The sequence below is a fragment of the Hyposmocoma kahamanoa genome, unplaced genomic scaffold (genome assembly GCF_003589595.1).
Source record: "Hyposmocoma kahamanoa isolate Upper Pololo Valley unplaced genomic scaffold, ASM358959v1 159, whole genome shotgun sequence".
NCBI classification, from domain to species: domain Eukaryota; kingdom Metazoa; phylum Arthropoda; class Insecta; order Lepidoptera; family Cosmopterigidae; genus Hyposmocoma; species Hyposmocoma kahamanoa.
This window is the reverse complement of record NW_020653571.1, coordinates 151950-179161: the sequence shown is the minus strand read 5'-3', so window position 1 is coordinate 179161 and position 27212 is coordinate 151950. Positions and strand designations below refer to the sequence as shown.

The 27212-nt window shown below is 36.3% G+C and overlaps 2 protein-coding genes across 2 annotated transcripts; both read right to left on the bottom strand.

Moving 5' to 3' along the window:
* Positions 1-1239: 1239 nt before the first annotated feature.
* Positions 1240-23718, bottom strand: LOC113240614 (snake venom 5'-nucleotidase-like). The gene is made up of 14 exons (XM_026477951.1): positions 23421-23718; positions 21830-21913; positions 20613-20706; positions 17734-17841; positions 16796-16882; positions 16318-16484; positions 14409-14507; positions 13771-13893; positions 10172-10337; positions 6876-7054; positions 4755-4910; positions 3286-3465; positions 2316-2440; positions 1240-1404 (listed from the first exon to the last, which is right to left on the bottom strand). Exons 2-14 carry the CDS (start codon positions 21830-21832, stop codon positions 1281-1283), a joined length of 1611 nt encoding a protein of 536 aa, XP_026333736.1. The 5' UTR covers positions 21833-21913; positions 23421-23718; the 3' UTR covers positions 1240-1280.
* Positions 23719-25767: 2049 nt separating this feature from the next.
* LOC113240621 (piggyBac transposable element-derived protein 1-like) lies at positions 25768-26938 on the bottom strand. Its single transcript, XM_026477958.1, has one exon. It carries the CDS (start codon positions 26822-26824, stop codon positions 25829-25831), a length of 996 nt encoding a protein of 331 aa, XP_026333743.1. The 5' UTR covers positions 26825-26938; the 3' UTR covers positions 25768-25828.
* Positions 26939-27212: the final 274 nt, after the last annotated feature.

The following is a 27212-nucleotide window of genomic DNA, read 5'->3' as shown; positions in this document are numbered from 1 at the left end:
CATCGGCTTCCTTGATGACCATGTCCGATTCCGATCTCGCTTGCTCTGCTAATAATGTTTGTAGTTTCTGTAACAGAAATTTGTTAATTTACGTTAGAAAAATATTCACTAATTAATAGAAGTTACTAACAAAGTAATACTTTTGGTCTTGAAATAATCGTTTTGATCCAAAAACTTCAGTGCAAGTTGATAGAAGAACGATACAATTTTGTAAAAATTTTCAGGCAAGCTACTTAGCCAATACAATCTGGCTCTAGTGAAAAGGGGTACGAGTAAAAAAACTCAACTTTAAAAGGAGACGCGAAAAACAGTTAATGTGATATTAAGCGTGAAGTAAAGATATATAAGTCGAGTCAGAGGGAGCGGAATATCTCCTTACCTACCCTATTTTTGTGTTTATTACATATATATGTCTATATACTGGAGCATAGTACTCCATTTTCGCTTTATACGTTATATGTCTTGCGCAAAATCTTTAAAAACGTTGAAAAATGGTTTACTTTGCTACTTTGGAGTGCGAAAATGACAGTCGTACTTGTAATATTATCTACGGTGGTGTCTCAAGTCATCGTTAAGTCTTATTTAATTTAATTTTAATAATAGTAATATTTTTTTAGCTTCAATAAACAAAAGTAAACCGCTGCAACATGGTTCTTTCTTTTTTGGAGAACTAAGTAAAGATCTTGTATTCGCCGTTATTCAGCTATTGACAGCTAGATGTCAGCACGTTGATTGAAATTTTAATATAAAATCAAAACCTCGTAACTTGCAATAATATTTATTGAACTTTCAACGATATGCCAAAAGGATAAAGTTTAAATTGTTACTTCTTTTTAAACACTACGACCAATCATTACCAAGATTTCAGTGTTTCAAATTATAAATCTTAATCGAGGATTAAGCCACGTCCATTGTTTATTCTTCCGTGACACAAACCTAACTTTTAATCTTTCCTTTGCGAAAAATATCCAAATTACCCTGAAATATTAACGGTTTCGTTATAAATCGGTTTTCGGGATTGTGACACATAGAGCAAACGTTACTTCGGGCGAATGTAATTTCCGACTTCTGATAGGTTAAATAATGTGGTATGTGCATAATAATAAAGCTTTTACTTATATGCACAGGGTAATTTAAAATAACCCCATGAAAGCAAATAACTTTTGTAACTATCGCTTATGAAAATCCAATCTAATTTTTTTTGCCTTCATACAAATTGATGATACAGCGGATGTAGGATTGAAAGGAAGTCGAAAAATATTCGAATGAGTTTTTGAACGTTACTTTTTAATTTTTGTATACGCTACCTCTGGACTGTCAAGGATTATAATGCGATTCTCGACCTTAGGTGCGAGCTCGCAAGACTGTTGTTCTAAATCATCTAACGACGCTCGGCGGGTTATCCTGTGTACAAAAAGTTTATTGAAAATTATGTATGCATACATAATAGGGTGATAAAAACGCACACATAACGCACACACTCAACATAGCCCCGCACTAGGGAAACCCTGTGTCGCGGGTGCCATGGACACACAAAACACTATTTATTTTAAAAGGACTATCTATCTTATAATGATAGGGGACAGGTGGGACTCCTATCGGCTTGTTAGGTTCACAGAACTTCACGTCCTTATCAGGTATCATGTGTCATGTAATCATTTCATTCATTCATTGATTCATTTTATTTTATTCTGTAATTTTTGTACTAACAGTAGAACAGATAGCTTGTAAGTGTACTAACAAAATGGAGTATATTTTGTCTGCAATAAATGATTTTTATTTTTATATTTTTTTAAACTACTCGAAAGACTGAAAAATTAAAACTAAAAAATATTTCGTTTTTTTTCTTCAAATGTTAAACCAGTAAGATAAGACACCTCAAAGTTGTCCGAAAAATATGCGCGACGAGGTCGTCATGACTAAGAAAAAACAATTTGTTAAATTTTACTAACTTCTATTATCTCATTTTTTTTTCCGATACAATGAAATGATCCTTGCAAGAAACTGCTACTAAACGAATCAATGTAAAAAGTCCCTAGTGCTACCTAGGGAGACCCCAACGTATTTCGCGCCAACGCAGCAAATGTCTTCTTATACCTCCTGCCGAGAGTAACTACAACGTACTTTATTTGACTTAAAGCTCTTTTTTGTTTGTCTTGGTTCGTTTGATAAGAGAGCCAAGAAATTAAAAGCTGACAAATCAATTTGTTTCCGAGAAAATATTTCTTCTATTACACGAATCAATGTAAAAAGTCCCTAGTGCCACCTAGGGAGAGCCCAAGTTAGTTCGCGCAGGCAGAGCGAATGCCGCATACCTCCTGCTGAGGGTGACGAGTGACTGCCGGTGCTTGGAGTGGCGCGACTTGCCCGTGCGCACGTTGATCGCCGCGAAGTGGTTCTGGATCGCGGTGCCCACTTCCGGGCACATGTCTTCTTCCACCTGCATCAGCATATCACAATTCGATTACAGGGAACGCCAATAAAGGTAAGTATTTTTTATAAGACAAGCTTGGCTTTATTTAGTCATTTAAAATCAATCTTAGGGTGTGTTCCCGTGCTGTAACGTTTTGTTTATCGTTCGACGACTTTCGTTCTAGCTCTTCCCATTACCACGAGACTGTTGTCGTAACGTCAAAAAAGTCGTGAACGACAGTTAATCGAGTTCTACTATAAGTGAACAATTTCAATTACATATACGAGCCACAACATTTTAAACTGCACGACTATCTGTCGTGATCACAATGGGAACGAGCCCTTAAGGTCAAAAAAATATGTTAAAAAAAAACAAACGACTATAGGACTTAAATACCTTTGCCATTGCGTCATTTTACCATTCTAAAGCAATGTTTGTAATAAAAATCTAAATTCCAAAATATGGACTTAGGTTTAGTTAGTTCCTTTACCTTTAACTTATAGATTTTTTTTATATCATATCAGTGACGGGATGAACAAGTCGTGTGCCTGGTGGGAAGCTACACACCTGTCCATAACAGTCGCAGTGCCATTCAAGAGTTTTAAATTGCAAAAATCTGATGGGCTCTGCCACTGTGCCTGAGACAAAAGTTGATAAGTCCCATGTGCTTGTGATTTCACCAGCGCCCTTACCCTTCAAATACGGAACGCAGTAATGCTTACATTACTGCTTCCCTTCCCTGGACGAACTATTTCACAAGAAGGTCTACTGCTATTAAATTGACTTTATAGAATGTTGATGGATGGATAATGGATGGTGTTCCTCAAGGTACAGTTTTAGAACCGTTCCTTTATTTTATGTTCGTTACTTACCAACAATTTACACTTCGGTAGCATAGTAAACCCGTCGTTTCCCGCGTGTAAATATTGTTTGATCGCCAGCCGGTACTTCTGTTCCCTTTGCAAGTATTCATCTCCAATCTTCACTACTTGTTCTGCTACTTTTTCACCAGGTGGTTTTGATGGATCGAACGCGAAGGATATTCCTGCTACCTGTAAAAATGTATTTAGTTTGTATTTACATAAAGAAAAGGTTGACTTTCAAATGCAAATTGGGCTGATCCGATAGCTGCACTGTTGTTTAAGTCATTGCAAGGTGAAAAATGGAAATCTTAAGTAAACCAGTATAAATTTAGAGCTTTGTAGATTTTTTATGATACTAAGTGACACCCCTGTCCTAAACAGTCGCAAAGCTTTATTGTATTGCCACTGCACCCGTCAACCCGAGACTTAATGTTGACAGAAATTTAAGAAAAAAAGGTATGATAAAAGAAAACACACATTTTACATTTTAAATAATGAAACCGACTCATCCGAAGAACAGAGTCGGATGTGAGTATATAGCGAAGAGAATAAGTAAGTTACGAGAATAATTTCGTTATTGAAACTAAGGCCTATGTAAAGGCGTTTTGACGATTTATATATCTATTTTCGTTTCGAAAATATAACATCGAACAAAGGTCGGTCTGACATTCACAGCGAAGAAGAACGAACGAAATGTACTATGTCCTGAGAACAAGGTAGTCTTGCACATAGGTCTTTGTTCTATAGATGAGTCGAAACATTGAAGTTTAAAATCTAAATGCTTCTACACGTACAGACCATCACAGCATGCCATTTTATCAAGATGAAATATTTAAAATTTATTAATAACATTTAAAGCAAACGAAATCCAAAGTGAAGTGTTGCCACAATACAAAAGTATCATTCTCCCATTAGTATACCACAGCTCGTTTAGTAATTACAATCTAGAAATTAACGTCGAGGCTCATGGTTTCAAATTTTTAACCGACTTCAAAAAATAGTGAGAGTAATTATCTCTTTTTGCATTGTTAGTTGATTCGATTCCCGATTCAGGCAAACATTTAAAAAATTCTGTGAATGTGGTTATTCATATTAAGAAAAATAAAAGAAATGAAGCGTGAGCAATGAAGTTTGATTTGTTTTTTCCACCCTGTACATGCATATCAGTTAGGATAATTCTGTAGGTGAGAGGTAAAGAACCGTGAGTTCCAAATACTAAGTTTTACATGTGAATTTTAAATGTGATTCGCCACAAGGTCTTAATTAGGCATTTAAAATCAATCTCAGAGCTTATTTATACGCGCGTTCGTGAAACTACATGTTCAATAAAAAACAAATGACGATAGGACTTAATGTCTTTTATTGCGTGATTTTTAGCATTGTAAAGCTTTTTAACTCTATCTATTACTGTAAAGGACTTACGGTCCTTTGCATCTTACCTACATAATTTTAAAACAGATAAGATACTGAAGACTTACTTGTGGAAACCGTCCTTCCAGGCTCGGATATTTGCTAACGGCATTCTCTAAAACTTGAAGTATTGTGGAACCAGTCGCCTCGACTACTACTACGGTATCTCTCATGGGAAATATTGTGGTCAGATCGCGGAGAGTAAAATCACCGGCAGGATGTAGCTGCAAAAGTAAACAGGTTTTTAATAAAAATGGAAGCAAATTAATTTGCTACTCCGCGAACCACTGAAGGTTAAATCGTGCAAAATAACTGCGCTTGTGTTGAATATATTTATGTAGGAATATACCCCGCTACCCCCCAAAATACACCAACAGTTCTGAACGAGCTCACTCTTCGGCCGAGGGTCAAGCAGTCAACAGCAAAAGAGGATGCCTCGTGGAGAGGCGAAACACGTGTCGGGTATATTTTTGGTGGTGGTTTGTGACTGTAGTTGCGCTTGTGTTATTTATTTTATTAATTTTATGCGGAGGGAGGGTGGGATAATTAACTGCATGAAAAAATATTCAACACAAGCGCAGCTATTTTGCACGATATAACCTTGACTGGTTTCGCGGCGTAGCAAATTAATTTAGTTCCATTTTTATTAACATGAACTTCCGCAAAGTAACGCCTGAATGTATAGTAATTAATACATTATAACACTAACAATGATCTGCAGGATGGCAGGTACAACTTTTATGATTAGAACGGGATATGATATTGTAATATACCGCAGAAAAAAAATGGAAGTGACTTAAAACTCGATTGCAATCAGAACCGCACAAAATTCACACATTCATAACTTAAAAACACTGTGAAATTTTGATAATGATTTGAAAGAAAATATCCGTAATAACCCTAGAACTAAGTCCACACTCACGGTGCCACGATTCCGTTTGACTAAAGTAAACGGTTCTTTTATGGGGAACTGTATACGTTTTTACAATAAGATTCCCGGGTATACTAAGATTACCATTCTCTAAGTTCAAAACTTACATTAAATTTATTTTTAATATTTATATTTATACATTAAAAGTATTTTAATTAAAAAGTCATATTACAAAATTGTAGACTATGTGTTAGAATACAAATGTATGGAAAGACAACATTAGTCTAGATTCCACACAAATATGATTCAAAGTGTATTCTATAGCATTTCAGTTCATTTGAAAAGTGCAATCCCTAGAATTTCTTGCTCATTCTTCTCAGGGAAGTTGGCATAGTGAACAAGTAGTAGCTTAAAAAACGACCTTTTCAAGTGTAAACATTTTACCTATGGAATAAATGATTATTTGACTTTGGCTTGATTGGTCGTACTTTCAAATTTAAAAAGAAGTAACAATCCAACTGTGAACTGGCAATCGGTACTATCTCAATTTTGACAACTTTATAGGATGAAGAAAGAAATTGTTTGCGTCATTTATATAGCAACTGGTTTATTAAATAAAATACGTAGTTTTAAATAATTTTATTACATATGTATATATGTACACTACGTATTTTTATTTAATAAACAACATGCTATATAAATGATTTTCTCTTCATCTTGTAAAGTTGTCAACAGTCGAAATTCTGGACTGTTAATATAAAAAAAAAGTTTAATACCTATTATTGCAAATTACATTTTAATTTTATATTAAAATTTCAATCATTGTGCTGCCATCTAGCGGTCAATAGCTGAACGAAGATAAATTCGAGATTTTTACATAGTCCTGCAAGAAATAAACGACAAGGTTTATTTTGGTTTCTCGTAATAAAGAATAATGTAACTTTTTTTCATTTATTTATTACACATAAAAATCATCTAAACATGATTTAATGCAATGTAATATAAACTATGCCGTTTTCCCGTACATTGCTAAATTCGTCGGCGGTAGTCTGGCTGCGCTTGTATATGGTTTTGTGTGTGTAACTGGCTTGATCGTGTTAATAGTGTGTGTGATGTGATGAGGACGATGCGCGGGCGAATGAGAGAACAATTTTTTGTTTGTATGTGGATGTGACAGTGTCAATAAAACTAGTTAATAAATTATGATAAATAGGGTGTTCTTTTTATGTTATGTTAGTTTGTATTTGAAAGATCAAAATGTAATTATTAATTTTATTAATACAATTAATCTTTGGTAATAGTCAATTAAAAGTCTGACCTGATTAGATCGAAAAATGCCGGAGTGCAATATAGCCAAATCAGCCCCAGTAGCTGCGAGTAGAACATCACAGACCCAATTACCGAGGTTGCATTCTTCTCGTCGTATGAAGGATACCCTGCCTTCGAGCGGCACGCTGAACTTGCCTAGCACTTCATCCATTTTGCCTTCTATCATTGCTGGAAAATAAATATTTTATTTTCTTAAAAAAAATATGTTTAAGACCTCAAAATACTCCTCGTTGTATTTGTCCACTTAAGAGTGGCTACACACGGTGACTTTTAAAAGCGATGTAAACGCGCGAATGAATCGCTACACTTGCGACTTATAGGCGATTATATCGATGCAATCGCTTATAAAGCACAAGTGTAGCGATGCAATCGCGCGTTTGCATCGCCGCTTCGTCGTAAGTCGCCGTGTATATCCGCTCGAAGGCCTGTTCAGATATAAGCGATACCGTGGTATCCTGTAGGGTGAAATGAAATGAAATGTTGTTTTATTTTCTCTTCACAAACAGGCTTAAGAGTAGAGAAACTTATAGGTTAAAACAGGATTGGTCATGCTGTTTCGTTAGAGACTGGTGCCCGAGATGAACATACAAAAACCGGTATTACAGGTCACCTGGTTTCCACTTTGCAGATGAGCGACATGGTTGTGGCGCTGTGGTTGTGACATAAGAGAGAAATTAATTAAAGTAAATATTCCTAATTTATTTCAAAACCAGTAGTGTACTAAACTAAGAAATTAGAACTAGGGACGAAACGGATAATAATTTGGCCGGATACCGGATATCCGAAGAGCAACTAGGCCGGATATCCGGCCGCCGGATATCGGACCCACTGTCGCAAACATGTCGCGACCGGTTTGCAGCGCGCAACGCCGTGATTGATTGCACTTTCACATTGACGATTTGAGTTGTTGTGGTCACTTGGTTTTCGTTAAAATGGTCTTTGTTTCATTAATCAAGTTTTGTTTTAATTTGATTTCATTATTTTTTGTTTGTGATCTAATTATTGTAGAAGTTAATACCAGTTTTACCGAAAAAAAATTTATAAATCTACTTACTCGTTTCATTATTATCGGTACATATTGTTCATACGAAAACATAATTATATTAAATCGATTATTATGTGAAGACAGTTCGAATTGATCGTGATCGCGATTCTTTAATTTGGTGGTCTGGTAAAATCAGCAGTACCTAAGTTTAACAAAGTTTGCAAGCGTTTTTAGCGAAAAGCTGTCCTCCCTGATGCTGGTCTCGTTCATGAAATGAAATGGAACCGACTTTACCACTTAAATTTTTTTTTATTGTGACTCGGCAAAATGACTGCACCGCGCCTGATGGAAAGTGCGAATACAGTCCAGAGTTAATGCAGAAGTATTGGTCTTCATTCACCATAATTTGCCTTTATTGAAATTTGAGCACTAAATTTACAGATGATAATGAACAGATTGTCAACGATCGTGTAGTTGCTATTTATTTATCCTATTACTATCCTCTTTAATCAATAAATCAATTTATTAAGCGTATTAATTGTGATTTTTTGTCAGTTTTATCCGGCCGGATAGTAAAATTAGGCCGGATACCGGATATTTACCGATAGTTAGTTATCCGTTTCATCTCTAATTAGAACCTCTAAGACTTCAATCTAATAACCTGACGATATGTAAAGAGTGAGGATGAATGAGGGTTTATAAGCTGAGTGTGCTACTGGTTTGGTGCACAGTAAGTATGATTTTTTTTATGATACTAAATGATGGGATAAAAAAGTCGTGCGCCTGATGGTAAACGACGCGCCTGTCCATAACAGTTGCAGTGCCACTCATAGCTTTAAATCGCAAAGATCTGAGGTGCACTACCTCTGCGCCCATCACCCCGAGACATAAGTTGAAAAGTCCCATGTGTCTGTAATTTCAGCAGCACCCTTACCCTTCAAAATCGGAACACAGTAATGCTGACATTACTGCTTGGCGGCAGAAAAAGGGCTCTTGCAGCGTGCCGGCGATTTTTAGCGACTGCGGTCGCACTGACCCGCTGCGACTTGTTTAAACATGTAGAACTAAATGGCTTAGCGCAGCGTGTCCGCGATTGGTCGTGAGACTTGCAGCGATCAGTCATCGCAAGATTTGATCAATTAATGTTCATATTATTATTCGATCATTACATAAGTAATTAAAATTATAATAATGGACCCAGATAGTTATTTGATGCGTTCGTAATCGCCGCAGAACATTAATTGGATGAAAATTAAATCTCCTTCTTCTTATCCTTCCTATGACACGGACCCGTAAAACGGAATATTCCAACAAAAAAGTTCTAATAATAGTCTGGATATAGATCCATTTTCCCTGAAGGTACGACAATTATTCGAAAATTCACTAAGCTATGCTCGGTCGCCGGTAATGTTACGTCGCTAGTCGCCCTCATGCTGCAGTGTATTTCATTGTTAGAAGTCGTTGCGAGCCGACGCGACCGCAGTCGCGATATATCGCCGGCACGTTGCACGAGCCTTGATGTGGCAGTACTTCCCTGGATAAACACTTTCACAAGGAGCTCTACTGCTATTAATGTTTAGGCGAAAGTACTACAAGTTGAGAACAGTTAAGAGGAATGTACTGTTATTTGAGTATAGATAGTAATTGCTCAGTGTCGTCATAATTTAGTATCTTCATCCAGTCGGTTAAGTATCTTTTTACAGGTTGTCTTTGAAAGTTGGTAAAGGTTATTTGTATGAAGTTTCAAGGCTAGAGCGAAGCCGAAATACCGCGCTATATCGCCTAGGTATCATTTCGCTAGCTTTGTGAATAAATTTTGGCGCACGATGCAAGAGCAGTGGCAAATTTATCCCTGCGCACACCCCGTAAGTCAGTTAGTGACAATTAGTTGACATAATAATAACAATAATAAATGATAATGAATAATGGATTTCGCTGTGAGAACAGTGGAAATACGGTGCACGGTAATAATGCGTAAATCTGAACAGACCTTTGAGTACGAACAACATTTGGTGACACTACGCAGTATTCCGTTCATACTAAAAGCACGCGCGCACGATATACTATATGCAGAATGCGCGAATGCGTAACAGCTTTATGTTTAAAGAAACCCTAAAAAGTCTAAAGAGGTATAGTGGAACACTATGAACATTGAAGAAATATTCTTTATTTATTAACCATAGACTATATATAGTTGTTGACTATGAACAATCATAGACAGCACTGCAAATTTTTATACGAATGCCGATGGCTATATCAATATCACACAAGAGACTGAAAATATTTCACAGAAGCCCAACCTGAATATTTCTCCACTTTAGCCTTCAAGACCTCGTCTTCAGGGAAATCGCTGGTGACAGGAATATCGGCGATGTCTACCTGCTTACTGTCACCGGTAAAGCTTATGCAGATTTTCGAGAATTGACGGAAGTCTGTTCCACTTTTGATTATGTATTTGTTGTTCACCTGTGTAAAATACGAATGCTTTGGAGACTGCTAGTTTGTCGTCAATAGTATTGTTTTATTGAAACCACCAAATTCATGTTATAATTCATGGTACATCAACTGATGATAAATATTCCTGTCACGTCTAATATTAAAGGTTAGTTAATCTGTTGCGGTTGTGTTGCCTTCACTAACAGTTTCCTAAATTTTTTTAAATTTTCTTTTATATGGTACCAAATTTTGACACAAATTTTACCTTCTTTCAGAATGTATCGATAAAATTGTCAACAACTACACGACTATTTAAAAAAGGATGGCGAAAGATGCCCCAATAACGACGAAGAGCCGATCATGGACTTTGCTAGTATAATTTTGCGTTTTAGTTTATGCCTAGTTATCATTATATTTTTGTATATTTTTAGAAGTCGGGAATAAGAAAATTGTAAAACATTGTATTTTAGAATAGATGCAAGAACACCACAATGCAATTGATTCAGTTCTACTATATATTAGATAATGTCCTTGTACGTACGTATCATTGTAAGCATGATAGAATGTTTACCTACCTGAAGTATTGGTTATTTTATAGTACACACAAAACTACGAAATTATTAATTAAACAGTAATGAAATTACATAAAGCAAAACATAAAACACAATGTGACAAAAATATTTAGGCAATATTAAATGAGAGTAGCAAAGGAACGTTTTGACAAGAGACCTCTTGCCAATGTCACATTGATATTGAGAACAGTGGGACCATATGTGGCAGATTTTTGCCATTTGGGCCGATTTAATTTTTATTAACATGATAAGTTATATTAAACGTGGCTGAGTTGGGCAGATTTGGGTATACTCGTGAAGTTCTTTATTATTTTTGGGAATAAACTGAAAACTTATTGTTTTCTGCTACTACCAACAAACATCTGAAGCGACATACAGGACAATGTTAGAAACATAACCTATATCAACTTTATAACCCCAGCTTTTACAGGCTGTACTCAATTAGCTTTTTTGATGCTTTGATAATGAATCACAAGTATTGCTAGGTCTCCTTAATGCACGTCGTCAAAAACACTGGGTCACAAAATACTCGGGATGTCGCCAACCTATCTTTTATGAAAACTGGCTACCCTACAATTGTCATTTTACTCAGTCTTTAAAAATGACAGATTACACTAATATCTGACAAGATAAACCAGCGAGTTTAATTTCTTGCTTAAACTTAGGCAAAGTTCGATTTGAAAATACAAAAAATTTACTTAGCTCGCCATTTTTGCTTAGTCGTTCGTTATATAAACTAATCCTAAGATCGTACTTCTTTACTTAGTTACAACCATTGTATTAGTCCATGGTTATAACTAAGTAAAGAGTACTCAACATGACTGCTAATCTCCATACTACAAACCGTAGCTCTGAAAAAGGTCAATGTCTAGATGGCGCTGATGAATAGCCTGGAAGTATTTTATATCATGTAAATGACCGTAGATATCAATCTTGGCAATTCCAACAATAATTATTATTAAGTTGGCTATTTAAGCAATACCACAAACTTGTATATAAAACTGGACCGCGCACTAAGTTAATAAAACGAGCCTAGTGAGACGCTTCAAAGTAGTAATGCGTCTCTTTCTAACAAGGTGTTCATTCATCTTTCAGCCAGCCATATTGTTTTCAACTTTTTAATTTTTACAGAAAATGTTGCCGCTTATGGATGATCAAAACTACTAATATTATTTCATAATACAAATTATTATACTTACTTGATTTGCTACTTCATAATAGGTGTCATTGTTAATATATTTTTTTTTGTATTATTACAGTAAAAGCATATTACGTGGAAGCAAATGTATACATCCAAAATTAAAAAAGTTAATAGACTACACATTACTCAAGAATATTTTATTTGGCGTTGGCAACTTGTTAGACAAGGACAGATCACTACTTCGAGCTATCTCACGTGACTCGGTTTTTGACTTTTAAACATAACCAAATAAGGTGTAAATTTGTAATATTGGTATATCGAAGTGAGCGATCCAGTTTATGAAGCATATAAATCTGTGAGCAATACCAAATAAAACGAAACGTCAATTTTCCCGCGTGTGCGCCATTGTACTTTTCACTCGTTGTAACTTACATTGCAAGATGGCAGAATAAATGTGTCTTCGTTTATTTAGTGCCATTTTATTGTTGTTTCTCCACTACCAGCCTGCCTCCACATAAAGAGTGATATCGAACAATCAATTAATAATAATACGAAATATAAGAAGTCATATTTCTTTTCCTTGTAATATTATTGAAATACTGATCGTATGTTAAAATTATTTTCCGAATTTTGACAAATATGCGTGTCACTAGGTGGCATTGTGTGTTAAACTAATATATAAATTAACACCTCCAAATATGGGTAGATGGCGCTAATTCTAAACAAAAGCAGTAGCAGTAACCCCACCTAACCTATTTCTGCCGCCAAGCAGTAACGTTAGCATTACTGTGTTCCGGTTTTTGAAGGGTAAGGGTGGTGTTGAAATTATAGTCACATGGGACTTGTCAACTTATGTCTCAGGGTACCAGGCGCAGTGGCAGTGCCCTTCAGATCTTTGCGATTTAAAGCTCTGAGTGGCATTGCAACTGTAATGGCCAGCCGTGTAGCTTACCACCACGTGTACCACTTGTTCGTCCCATCATTTAATATTAAGACGCTGAATACCGTCAATTACGCTTCACTTTAAAGCGTTTTTAGCAAAATCTGTTCAACTTGCGGCAGTGAAAAAAAAAACAACAAAAGTTACCTCTTATTCAACGCAAATATATCTATAATATACCAAGTAAAATTGATAAAATTTTGAAGAATAAGGGGTTATCCAATAATAAAAACCGTGGTTGGTTTATTTTTTCGGTTTTGAAGCTAATTTTGGAAATAAAACCCGGCAGTGATAGCTAAGACGCGTTGCTGGATGGACCTATGTCGCCCGCATTGCGCCTAGCTAGCTAATTCATTTCATAATTGTAATATAGTAGGCGTGGCTTAAAACATCGATCACTCAAGGTCATCGACGCTTTTCTTTAAAAAAAAAACAAAATAAAGGAATAGCCGGCACAATCCATAAAAATCTGTGCATAAGCGTCATCTAGTCGATTTGTTTGTTATCACTAGAAATAAGAGTAGCTTTGATAAATTGCAGCTTGTCAATGTTAAACAAATTAGTTACAAAAATAGCTATTTGGTACTCGTCGCGACATCTGGTGTACCAACAGGTACTAAATGACTGGCTGCGCTATCTTGTATCGCGATAAGCAGTCCTGTTGAGTTACTGGTCCATAGTTGTAACAAAAAGTGTTGGATACGGCAGTTAGTTAGGAGAGGGCCATAAAGCATATAGTTCTTTCTTAAAAGCGAGACCTATTGCAGAGGCATCGCTTTTAAAAATTTTAATATATTTTATATTTCTTACCTTAGTAACTTCATAGACGTGGTCATGTCCGCCCAGTATGAGGTCGATCTCGGTGTCGCCCTCCGCCAGTTTGATGTCATTCGGCGTCCGCATGTGAGTCAACGCTATAACGTATTCGCATCCCTGAAACACCGGCGTCGTATCTCTTTAATGTAAAAATTATATCGGAATAATGTATAATCATATACATGAATATGTATACAGGAATCTGAAGAAATTTCATATTTTTTGATTATCAATTTCGAAACACCTATACACAAGCACTGGAAATACGACCCTAATGGCAGGGACTTGAGTATGATTTCCAGTGCTTTAAACCATACTCAAATCCTGACTTCAGCATTGAGTAGAGTTCTAGAATACGATCCTAAGTTTAAAAGATGTCTTTCTTTCAAACAAATAAACTTGGGTAACGTTCAGGTTAGTTTTTTATACTTAATTTCGGTGGCAATTTTTATTATTAAAGTATTCTGCTATTATTGAATTTTATTAAAAAAAATATTTTTAAAGTACCTTACTAAAGTATATTTTTATTATTATAGTAAGCAGCTCTGCCCTCCTTGTCATCCTAACCAACACACTTCCATTTTGGTAATTTTCGCGTATTGTCACCTAGTTATTTTCTTTGAAATATTTACCTCTTGCTTTAACTGCGACGCAAGTTTGGATCCCACTTGCAAGAAATCTATGAAGGTAAGTTCCTTCGGATTTATCGTTGCTATTGTTTCTAACCATTCCTGAAATTTAAAACGATGCAATTTTATTAAACCAATACCAGGGAGTTGAGAAATGTAAACCGTTGGTACTGTTAGATTGAAGTTACATCGTCGCGGAACGGAAAGGAAGTCAAGTTTGTAATCATAGCATGATGATCTTTTTTATGATGCCCAGTACAGTATCGTTAGCAGTGGTTCTGCGGAATAATAGTCACACAAAATACTATTCACAGTTTATTCCGGCCTTACTGGTGTTCTCAGCCTAATTACCGTTGCCATTACTGTGTCCTCAGCCTAATTACCTTAGCCATGTCTTTTCTAGCTTAATACACACAATAACATTGAAATATGAACAACTTTAAGCTTAACTATCAATGTCTAAATGGCATTATAATATACAAAGTAGTTTTTGAGTTATTAAGAAACAAATACTTTATGGAAACGGTCATTATATCTAGTTACCATAGCCATGGATACGGTAATTAGAAAGTTCGAAGATTTTTAAGAAAATATAAAAACTTTCTTCACTTTTTGTAACGAATCACACCGACATAATTTTTTTTTTACTATTAAGGTTTTTTATTGGCAGAAATAATGAAAATGTAAATTATTACACTGTTCTCGTAACAGCTGTGATTAATCATAAGAAAAAATTGAAGTAATTTTTAAACATTACCACTAACCAATTACGACACCTACTTTAAATTAATTTAAAAAAATCTTGATTGGCACTTGTATCGTAGAAATAAACCAAATGTAGCAAAATACACAAATAATAATTCAGCTGTGTAGGTAGTTCTTAAAAATGTTTGAACTTTCTAATTACCCTATCCACGCTACGATAATTAAATCTAATTACCGTTTCCATAAAATATTCGTTCCATAAAATATTCGTGTCATAATAACTCGAAAACTACTTTGTCCATTGTAATGCTATTTAGATACTCGTATATTGATAGTAAAAGCTTAAAGTTATTCGTATTTGAATGTTATTGGGTATATTAAGCGGTAATTGGGCCGAGAACACCGAATGTAAGAATGGCCGATTCGTTCACGGAAACAACACAGAGTTTACGCAAGAACAGAAAGAATAGGAAATATTAGACACAAATTATTACCAATAGCAATAGTTCGTAAAATAAACAAAATGGCGTGGTAGCCGATATTACTGAGCATAAGACACGCATGCGCGCGCGTATGTGTGTGTGTCTGTGTGTGTGTGTGTGTGCGCGCGTGTGTGAGTGCGTGCGTGAGTGAGTGAGTGAGTGAGTGAGTGAGTGAGTGAGTGAGTGAGTGAGTGCGTGCGTGCGTGCGTGAGTGAGTGAGTGCGTGAGTGAGTGAGTGCGTGCGTGCGTGAGTGAGTGAGTGCGTGCGTGATTGAGTGCGTGCGTGCGTACGTGCGTACGTGCGTGCGTGCGTGCGTGCGTGCGTGCGTGCGTGCGCGTGTGTGTGTGTGTCCTAGCCGGTTTCGGCTACAGCGACTGTTATTGTTTACAATTAGTTACGGTCGTTTACTCTTTCATGTACCCTTAGATGGCTACAGTAGCCAATCTTATTGGTAAGTGTTCCCAAACAGCAGTGGCGACAAGTAAGGACACCGTCAATAAAGCAATAGAAGATGACTGCAGGTGTCTTAGCCTCGAGAGCATCATGCTTCGCGTCCAGGTCTGTCAGTCTCTGCTCCTCAAATTTGATGTTTGAGGAACTCTGATGGAATAAATTTGTCTTTGTTTTCGATCTTTGTATTAATAATTATTTAATTTCTTACTGTAAACTTCTATACAACCACCTGTGTATTATCTAGGAACAATTTATGAATTAAATACAATACCTGTTCGACCAGTCCTATAAGTCCAATTTTATGTCCATTGCACATAACAGTGTGTGTTAATTTTCCGTCGCCCAGTGTCCGACCAGTTTCATTGTCTATGACATTGGACATGAGCCATGGGAAGTTGCACTGTGCTACTAGGCCGGATAGGACGTCTAGACCAAAATCTGAAATACAATTTAATACATTATTTTAGGCAGGAGTGGAATTCGTATTCATTGAGAAACAATATAGGAGTTTTTTGTTTATGAAAATAGATAATGTGATGTAATGTATATAAAGGTACCTTCATATACACTTGTAATGATACATACAACAGTAATATTAAGTTCATTGAATATCACGATGTACAACTTCCATGATATTCAATGATTCTGTGAAATCAAATCGAACACTAAGAAAAATTCCTTCGATTCGCCTGGATTCGAACCAACGTCTTCTAGCAAGCCGTACCAGAGTATATTCTATTGTTACGTACCAAATTCGTGATTTCCGAAAACAGCACAACGTGTTCCTAGCTCATTCAAAACTGGCACCATATGTTCGCCTTTTGTGAAGATACTCACTGAAGAAACAGAATAATATATTTCAGTAAATAACGATATAAATATAGTTCTTCTTAACCCCCGAAAGGTAAATAAAAATGCAAGCATAAAATTGAGCACTGGACTGAATTTTCAAAAATATTAACATAAACGACACTAGCATTGAGTACAGCCAAATTGGAAGAGAACGACTAAAAATATGTTGCCACCACAAAAAAATCTATTATTGTCCAGTATAACAATTTGACAGTTGTACCATGTTTTAAACAATAGGTTTGTAGCCTTTTTCTGTATAACGTGTTTGTTTGTGGCAACGTAGTAGTTTAGTAGCAGCTCCTTGAGAAAGAATTCGCCCAGGGAAGTACTGCCACCTTATGTATTTATGCCGTCAAGTAGTAATGTCAGCATTACAGTGTTCCGGTTTTGAAGGGTAAGGGGGATGGTAAAATTACAGGAACATGGGACTTGTCAACTTATGTCTCAGGGTGTTGGGTGCAGTGGCGGTGCGCCTCAGATCTTTGCGATTTAAAGAGTTGAGTGGCACTGCAACTGTTATGGACAGGTGCACACCTGTCCATAAGCTTACCATCATGCGCACGACTTGTTCGTACCGTCTCTTGATATTATAACAAAAAACCCAATCGGATGTATTGATTTCGAAGCGGTTTTTTATTTCAAGGATAATTTAATCAGGATGGTTCTTGGCCAGAGATGGCCCGGGTTTACCCATTGCAATCCTCTGGATTCTCGCTACTAAGGATGCACAATCATGTTTCGATTTTCGATCGATCGATTCAAGTATCCATCGATTGTTTAAAATAACAATCTTGCGTTTTAAGCTTTTGTAGTCGAGTAACAAAGTAAAACTTACGAGTGCTAGGCGAAAAGACATCCCCACTGAAGAGAACCAGCGGATTTAGATGCTGCATGAACTTGACGGCAGTACTGAACCGTAGCGCACCACCCACTGGTTCCGTATCTGTAATTAGAATTGATATTGCAATTTCAAATCCAGTGGTCACATTTTTCTTGAATAAAAAGAGTTTAGACTCTTGCTACAGGCCCTGTAAACTTAAGGCTTAGTTTACATTACTGCAGAATGGGGTTTCTTTAGGAGGAAGTGAGTTTTTTTAACGAAATTGTAAATAGCATAATGAACTTTGATACGGTTGCTGCGGGAGTACCCGGAACTGCGCGAGCTTTCTACGGAATACTTATATACGTATACTTTAATGTTTCATTATATTCAATTATTTTTGTGAAATTACTATAGATGAGTAATTTCGTAAAGTTTGTAATAATTATTCATACAAAGATCGGACAATAAGAAAAAAGTCCTTCGGTACGGCTGAATTACTATTACTATGCCCACTAAGCCACAGAATGAGCTCACGGACATTACGAATTTTTGTATGTGCTTGTTGCAGATCTTCATTGTTTTTGGTTTTTACCGACTTTTTTTGCCGTAGTGCCACCTGTGAGAAATCTATGAATATAGGAAATGAAACTATTTTTCTGACTGACACAGTCAACCACGACCATGGGACCTGTAAAGGGCCCGAAACGTCGGTTTGTTTGAAAAACAAATATACGCGATTTAAATCCGGAAAAATAGTTTCATTTCCTATGTGTAACAATCGCGAAAACCTAAGAACTGGAAATCTATGAATACTTTTCTTCATTCAGCCAGGTTCCTTTACAGCTACCAACAGCTGACTAGAGATGTCGTTTTAATTATTGTAATTTTTAAGTTTATTGAATGTCACAATATTTGACCACCATGATATTCAATTATTTTTGTGAAATTACTCCACAAATTCGTAATAATTATTCATACAAAGATCGAACACTAAGAAACAATTCCTTCGATCCAGCTGGATTCGAACCAACGTCTTCCAACAACGTGCCAGACGTTATGCCAACTCATCCATGGAACGCACTAGCGGACCTTTTCTTGGGTTTTAACTCGAGAAGAAACGGATAGTGATTTGGGCGCATACCGGATATCCGACGAACTCCTCGGCCGGATAGCCGGATATCTGTCCCACTGCCGTAAACATGTCGTGGCCGGTTTACAGCGCGCATCGCCTAATTCGATATAAAATAAATGACATGATTTATAGGGTTGTCAACTCAGACTGTTTTCGATTTAGATTTACCCCGAAATTTAACAAGAAAAAAATTACCATATATACATGATATATACCAATGATTTTTTTTATATCAACTGAACTTAATAGAACTCGTGTAGTGTACGATATATGTTTTTCAAATGGCTTTAATTTTGTTTGTAAAAAAATTAATTTCCATCCATTTGGACCACAAATAGACAAAAGGACAAAATGACGGTCCATTTTGTCCTTAGTAGAGGAAAAGTTTTGATACGAGCTGAGGTATCGGCTCTCAAGTGCTGTCCATGAAGGAGGTAACATGATATCCTTTGTCATACTAGACAATCTCTTCGATATATAATATTATACATCGATAAAAGTGTAAAATTACGCTACTATCGATACTGCGATAACAACTTTAGACATTTAAACAGGGTGATAAAAAAATCATTGACCATTTTTTTTTCCTGTGCATAAGATTCATTAATAGAACACATTACTGAAATAAAACAAAAAAATCCCCATTTTTTTATATCAATATTACGTAATAATTTCTTTATTTTCTTTAAATTTAATCTAAAAAATAAAATTTTATTTAAATTAATGCGTGGTTACCTCAAAATCGTAAATAAAATTGAGCGATCGGCGCCGATCTCTCTAGACGCGTCGCGCCACGCGACGACAGACCTGCCCTAACGCATCGCGCGTTAGTTTAATACTTTGTTGTCTGTCAAATACATGAACTAGCGCGCTGACTCCGCCCACTGCCCCACATCGTTCTTATTGCTATATGTCAATATTGTTCACAATTTTTCGGAAAACTTTGAGAAGTCATAACTTATATTTAAAAAAAAAAATCGAACATGTATTTTTTATTTCCATTACACGGTATGCTCCTTTAAAATTGTCAATGGTTTTTAAATCACCTGTATAATAATAGTAATTTATTTACTGTTCTCTCAACATACAAAGCGAATTACATAAATGCTTACTGACTAGTTAGTTTTAATATTAAACCTTATTTGCGAGAGACTGATGCCTGAGATAGGCATAAAAATGCGAAGTGTAATTACAATCATGTTAAACTTAATTCTACATAAATTAGGCAAGTACAGTAAATCATCAGTAAGAATGGACTAAAATGGATTGCGATCAGTTAGGTAGTTATTTTTATAAATTGCAAAATTAATTAAATTACTACCATTTTTTTGGAAAGGATGAGAATTAAGATACAATTTCATAAAAGAAAATAACTAAACGAAATAATGTAAAACTAAATAAATTTGTATGTGTAGTTAGGTAAAAGAGAAGCTGCGAAAATGTGATTCTGCACGTTGTATTTATAATTGGGTGGTCACATGACCACCCAATTATAAATACAACGCATTATAGTATTCAAACATTATAGTATTATAATCAAAGTATTGCATGAGCAATACTTTGATTATAACGTGAAATTCAAAAGGTTTTAAGACTTGTCATAGTCCAATGAGTTAAGCCACTTTACCACTGCTTGCTTACAGTTGGTTCTTGGCTGGTATTATATTGTTATGATGTTATTGATTTTATTACATAATCTACTGCCAAGATAGCAATAAATTTTATTGCTATCTTGCCAAAATTAACGTGTTATACTTACTGGTGGTCTGTTCGATGTTATAAACATCGTTGAAGTGTATAATGTAGACTTCGTCCAGGCCACTGCTGCCCTCTTGACCGACTTTTAAGGAGGCCTAGAAGTAAAATAGTACTTTGGGTGAAAATATACAAACTATATTAGTATGCAAAGTTCGAATTTGTTAACTAATGTCCTTTATAAATAGGGCAACGTTCAGCGCATGAAACCAAATAATAACAACTAGAATGTGCTAGATATTCACACGAATTACCTGGTCTGACACTAGGGACTTCTAACTTAAATTAATGAAATGAATTGTAACTTGACTTTTTTTGTGAAAACAATTGTGGATTAGTCAATTTTTGGTCAAGCGTGAGTTGTCTATAAAAATGAAAAAAAAAAAAAAAAAAAAGTTTTTAATGGAGTTTGTACTCTATTGCGTAAAACCTCTAAAACTGTATGGGTCACCAAAAATACATAAGGCTGACACCCCACTCCGTCCCATAGTTAGCCAGATTGACACACCAACCTACAAACTGGCTCAACACATGGCAAAGGTACTGTAACCATTGAAAGGGAACACTTCCACACATGTGAAGGATTCATACCATTTCATCAGTGGAATCAAAGATCTACGGTTACCTGATGATGACACAATGGTCAGTTCTTAAATCTTATTTATATAAAATCAAGTGACAGGACAAACAAGTCATGCTGACTGGTGGTAAGCGACACGCCTATCCATAACAGTAGCAGTGCCACGTAAGAGGTTTAAATCGCACAGATCTGAGGGGAGCAGATCACTGCGCCCGTCACCCTGAGACAAGTCCCATGTGCCTGTAATTTCACCAGCACCCTTACCCTTCCAAAACGGAACGCAGCTCACATTACTACTTGGCGGCAGAAGGTAAGGTGGCAGTACAGTTCTTCCCTGGACGAACTTAGTAACAGTAAACTTTCACAAGAAGGTTTACTGTTACTAAGCGATCTGTATTTAGTAGTAAAGTTATCAGTTTAAATAGCAAGCATCCTCCCCGACGCCGACGAACCACCTCCTGCTTTTGTATGGTATCGCACAGAGTAATGACTGTTTAGAGCGATCTATTTAAATATTTTTATTTTTGTACGAAAGCAAACTCTGACGAATAATTAAGTCATGGAAAAGAATTGTTGTTGTTTAATAATACAGTCCTGCGACTTTGTTAATATTTTACAAATAACTCTGTATAGGAACTTACCATATTGACTTTAGACAAGTAATCTATATCACGTGACAGGAGACAGACGTTATACTTCGCGAACTGCTGCAAAACGGCTTCGCACTGAAATAAGAAAGGTTAGATTATCACGAGTTCTTATAATTACTTTACTGCGACTGCGAAAGATTTTTAGGTTTTGGCACCAGAATTAAATACGTTTGTCTGGACACATCGTAATTACCCCCAGAAGAGGACAACTTCGTAAGTTATCTCTGCAGTCACATAAGGAAGCTGGTCCACAATTGTGTACATAAACCGAACGTTTTACGTGCCAAAAGACCCTAGTACGGCAACTCACATCTTCAGTAAGGGCCAACTTGAAACAGTTAACGGCCTCTTACATAGGTTCGTAGGTTCTGCGCAAATACGCTGGAGATTTGCCCGGCCTGGGCGGAGGAGCGCCAGTCACTTGGCGTAGTTGTGGGATCTCTGTCTGCCGACTGTGGTTCGCGCCATGGTCGACAGCGAGAGGTCCTGGAAAGCGGTCCTCACCTTCTGTGAAACCGTTCTATCGCAGAAGGAGGCGACGGAGAGATACAGGGAGTCTGCGGCCACTGTCGACATCCAGCGCCGGAGGACAAGGAGATGGCGGCATGACTTCGGGCGCCACCTTCCCCCATAGGGCGCCACGACGACGAACGTGGGGATACACGTTTGTCGTCTGCATGTGGCTAGAGCTGGTGTCGCGAGCACCCGCGCGCGCCTCTCATTAAGGTATGAAGGTAGGAATAGCTTCTCTCCTTTCTAGCGAGGTGAGCCCGGAAACGAGTAGGTGAATCTCCAATACCATGAGAAAAGTGTCCCCTTGTTATATGTTTATGTAAAGACGAAGACTTGAAAATTAAATCTAATTAGATTTCTAATTAACTGTTGCGTGAGGTGCAGTTACTAAAATATTTCATTTAATTAATTTAAATAGTAGATACTTATATAAGCCACAAATAGTACAAAACACCACTATTCTTCTTGTCCCAACATGACATACGTTTAAGTTTTCGGAATAACTTATTTAAAAACTTACTTTAAAAATCAGGCTATGTTTGAAATTATACTGAAATAAGTATTTTCAAAGGCGTGGTGGAAATAGTAAGAATATAATCACAAAATAACTAAAAATATGACGTTAAAAAATTGTAACGAATTACGCGTCATTAAAGTTAACAACGTTTATTTCGCATCTATTGTTTAAATATAGCGAAAAGAGACTAAGCACGTTACGAGAATAATTTCGTTATTCAAACTAACACCAATGTAAAGGGTTTTTGACAATTTATATATCTTATTTCATTTCGAAAATATAAAATCGAACAACGGTCGATCTGACATTCACAGCGAAGAAGGTCGAACGAAATGTAGGTACTATGTCCTGAGAACAAGTATTCTTGCACATAGATCTTTGTTCTACGGATGAGTCGAAATACACATTTTAAAAATGTTGGACGGAAAAACGCACACGCCGCGTGTGCAGATTACTTGTAACACCAAATATATAGTTCTGTTCCTCTATGTCGTCTTGCTCTACTGCAAATTTAATCATTTATCGTTAAATTTTAAAAGTTGGAAAACTTACCAAGCAGAATTTCCGACTTTACATACGAAATGCAAAAACGAAATGAAGCGACTGCAAAGACTAAAACAATCTAGTTCATAATCTATAAGATTTTACGTGACTTCTAACTTAATCACTTATCACGTAATTTTTAGCATCAGTTTTATTTGATAAAATCCGAATTGCACAACATTATAGATAATAGAATTATGACGGCGGCGTGGATAAAAAATTATAAATATTGCGCAATTCTCTTCTATTTTTTAAGTTTCTGGCTTCTCTTGTTGAATTTTGCCAATGTCAAGTCAATCGTGGGAGTTAGCAGTTTCATTTTTTTTATATGTTTTATTAATTAACACTGCTCTTTATCTATTCCGGCTTCTAGAACAATAGAAAACAACACGATATACCATCACTGTAACAAATTTTTAAATAAATAATTTTTTTTTTAAACTAGAAAACGGGCACCGGCAGAATTGAGACTATTAAAATTTAGTTTCACAAGCCATTCAATAAAAGAAAAAAAACTTGAAATTTACGGGGCGAGGAATAAAAGGTGGAAGACTATCATAAATAGAACATGTTCTGGTTGAAAAATATATGGTCTGGGGTGCCTTCATCCAGACCACATTCGCAAATGGAGCTATCCCGTATTCTAAGTTTTGAGTGAAACGTAACGTAAACGTGTAAGTACTACAAATGGTCCTCTATCATTGGAGGAATAAAGTTTTGTCTTCATCGGCATTGGGGTGCGTGAAAATCGTCTGTATAGACGCCGCGGGACAACTAAATTTAATTTTTTTGGGGTCATTGTCGCCAGACGCTGCTGAATGGTTTTTGCACTTACTACCAGAAGTCGTAGGAGTATGTAGTTGGCGTAAAAGGGAATGGGGATGGCGTCAGCAGCACCGAATCGCCTGATATATCCGGAGGATCGGTACCGCTTCCTTTAACCTCCATATCGGACACTATACTCTATACATATGTATATACTGTAACTACATAAAAGTTATCGATTTTAAGTTAGAGGTTTTCGCGATTGTTACACATAGGAAATGAAACTATTTTTCGGAGCTTAGGCACACATGCGCTCACGCTACCACACACACACACACATGCTCTAACAAGAATATATATATATATAATAGTTATAAATAAAAGGAAATAATTAAACATAAATGTATAAATGTGGATATAAATCTTTGTGAAACCTACATAATACTTATTTAAACTATTAATAATAAATATCATATCAATATTTTTGGAAAAAAGTAATGTTAAAAAAAATCATTTCTAAGTGATTATTAATGTTGAAAAGTAATGTAAGCTACTATAACTTAAGTAGAGTAAAAAGATGTTCAATCAAAAGGAAGGTCCAGGAGACCTGAGACACAGGGGTACCCTAGTTTAGGCTCCTGCCTCTCACAATTTAGATATTGTTAACTCTGTACCTTAACCCTTAATTTGGCAAAGACTTTGGTGACATAAAGTGGCATTTATTCCTATATATATTGGATCACAGGTGTTTTATGAGCTTAGGAAAAATAATAAAAAAAAAGTAAGTATAATAGTTTTAGAAAAAAAACGTGTCCGTCACAGCGGACACTGCCAAATATTGAGAATAAGTTCCATAACTTAATGTGTCCGCCAAGGCGAACATTGCCAAACACATAGTTAAAAAAGAAACAAACAAATATTTAATAAGAATTATATATTTAAACTTTTACTTCATATGGAAATCTAACTGACAATTTCTGGGCTTTTTTCCAGTTACAAAACAAAGTCTTACGTTACATTTTATACAGTATACTACCGTTTTCTTATTGCAGTACATGCAGCGACCCTCAGTTTTTGTACTCATAAAATGCCCAATGTTATCAAAACGCACTGAATCAACCGGTCGAGCTGTCAGTTCTCTTTTCACGCTGCACTCTTCATTTTTTTCTGTATACACCGCCCTATTAGACTTCGTTAAGGCAACAAATAACTCATGACGGAACAATTTCAGTGGTTTTGATTGCACTTGTCTCAAACCACAGTGTTTTCTGTACAACAGCCATCCATTGTTGATACATATATCAAGGAATTGGGAAAATATACTAAGGTACCATCTGCGACTTTTAAATGGAATCCTATAGAGTGCGATCAACATGTCAGATAAATCAACGCCTCCCATAGTCTTATTATATACTTTTACCATGTTGGGACAATCGACGTCGATTTTGGCTTTGGCAATTTTACAGTACCGTTTTATTTTTTGAACTGGTTCAGAATCGACGTAAGAACTTATGAACGTTACGCTTTTATTGTCATTCCAGCGAAGAACTGCCAATTTATTAGAATTACAGACAACTTGAGAAAAACTGCCTCTTGGTTTCTTTTTAAGCATTTTTTCATTCACCAGTTTTTCATCTGCTCCTCTCAATCGATTACGTCGAATGGTTCCAAGCGAAAAGATGCCCATATCTTTCACGTAAAATATACACAAGCTCTGGAGATGAAAAGAAGTTGTCAAAACACACAGTAGATGGTCTGTTTTTTATCGATTGACAAAGAGCTAGTACAATTTGTGCACCAAAGCCGATTGTCGCTTCATCGTCGGCAAATTTGTGAAATCGGAAGGTGTCTTCGCCTCCATACAGAATGAAATCGTAAATCATTCCACTTGGCCCAACTCGCACATAGTTTTTGAAGCCCCACTTATTAGGCTTGTCTTTCATATACTGGCGTCGTTTCCCAGCTTTGGTTCCTTTATACGGAATCATCATCTCGTCGACGCTAAAGTTTCTTTCTGTTTCCTGAGCCAGACAATTTTTCTTGATTTTTTCGACGACAGGTCGCACTTTATAATGCCTATCTGAGTTTTCAAAATTTACGTCAGCAAAATGCAAATAGCGACGTATTAGTTGGTACTTTTTGAGGCTCATGAGGTCCGCTATTGGAGCAAATCTAAATTGCTTTGACCAGTAGTCTAGGTAAGATGGCATAACGACTATACCCATCATTATTTTAATTGCCAAGAAGTCGCGAAACTCATCAACTGACAAATCAATGGACTTTCCCGATTTGTGCACAGAATACATGTTAGTTTCGTTAACAATGTCCACAAAAATATCTTCTGAAAAGAATTTCATAAAATAATCCAACACAGTATCGTTTAAACTGATGTCTTCGTACTCATCATTTTCATTACTTGTTTCGAGTTCAGCTCTATGTTGGAAAAATGCTCGCCGCCATGTGTACTCTAATGAAAACTTCTTGAGAACTTTGGATCTTTTGCTCAGGACCTTAGGACGCTTGGATCGGGTTTTTCGTGACGTAGCAGTCGGTGTGGGTAAAGATGGAATTGATGAGATAGATGGAATATTGGTATAGTTTTCTTCATCTATAACTTCATGCATAATAGGAGTTAAAGGGACATCCATTTCTTCCGTTGTGTGTACTTCAAAGTGAGTATTTTGTAGTTCGTGGTCATGTTCGGAACTAGTTGATATATTCAGACGTTCTAAAGAAGATGCCAAAGAAGGTGCTGGTGACGAAACATTTGAACTTGCGGCAGAGCTTTCATGCAATTCAGTTTCATCGGCTGAAAGTTCACTTGTCTCAGATTCAGCATGCTCTTTAGGTATTAAAGCCAAGATTTTAGCTGCACGGCTCAACACCACACGCTGTTATAAAGCAAATTAAAATTTGTTAGCATAATAAAAGAAACACAACGCAAAACAAAATAATAATTGTTAAGAAGACATTCCCTTATAACGTTGGCAATGTCCGCCCCGGCGGACAAGTAGTATTCAGAGTAATATATTGCGT

What these genes read in the sequence shown, in the direction of transcription:
- LOC113240614 (XM_026477951.1), bottom strand. An exon ending in CGTCGCAGTTAAAGCAAGAG is followed by an intron (nt 13,894 to 14,408) that starts GTAAATATTTCA and finishes CCGGTGTTTCAG; the next exon opens with GGATGCGAATACGTTATAGC. An exon ending in TAAAGTGGAGAAATATTCAG is followed by an intron (nt 7,055 to 10,171) that starts GTTGGGCTTCTG and finishes TTTATTTTCCAG; the next exon opens with CAATGATAGAAGGCAAAATG.
- LOC113240621 (XM_026477958.1), bottom strand. Translation starts at nt 26,824, where the DNA reads ATGGATGTCCCTTTAACTCCTATTATGCATGAAGTTATAGATGAAGAA.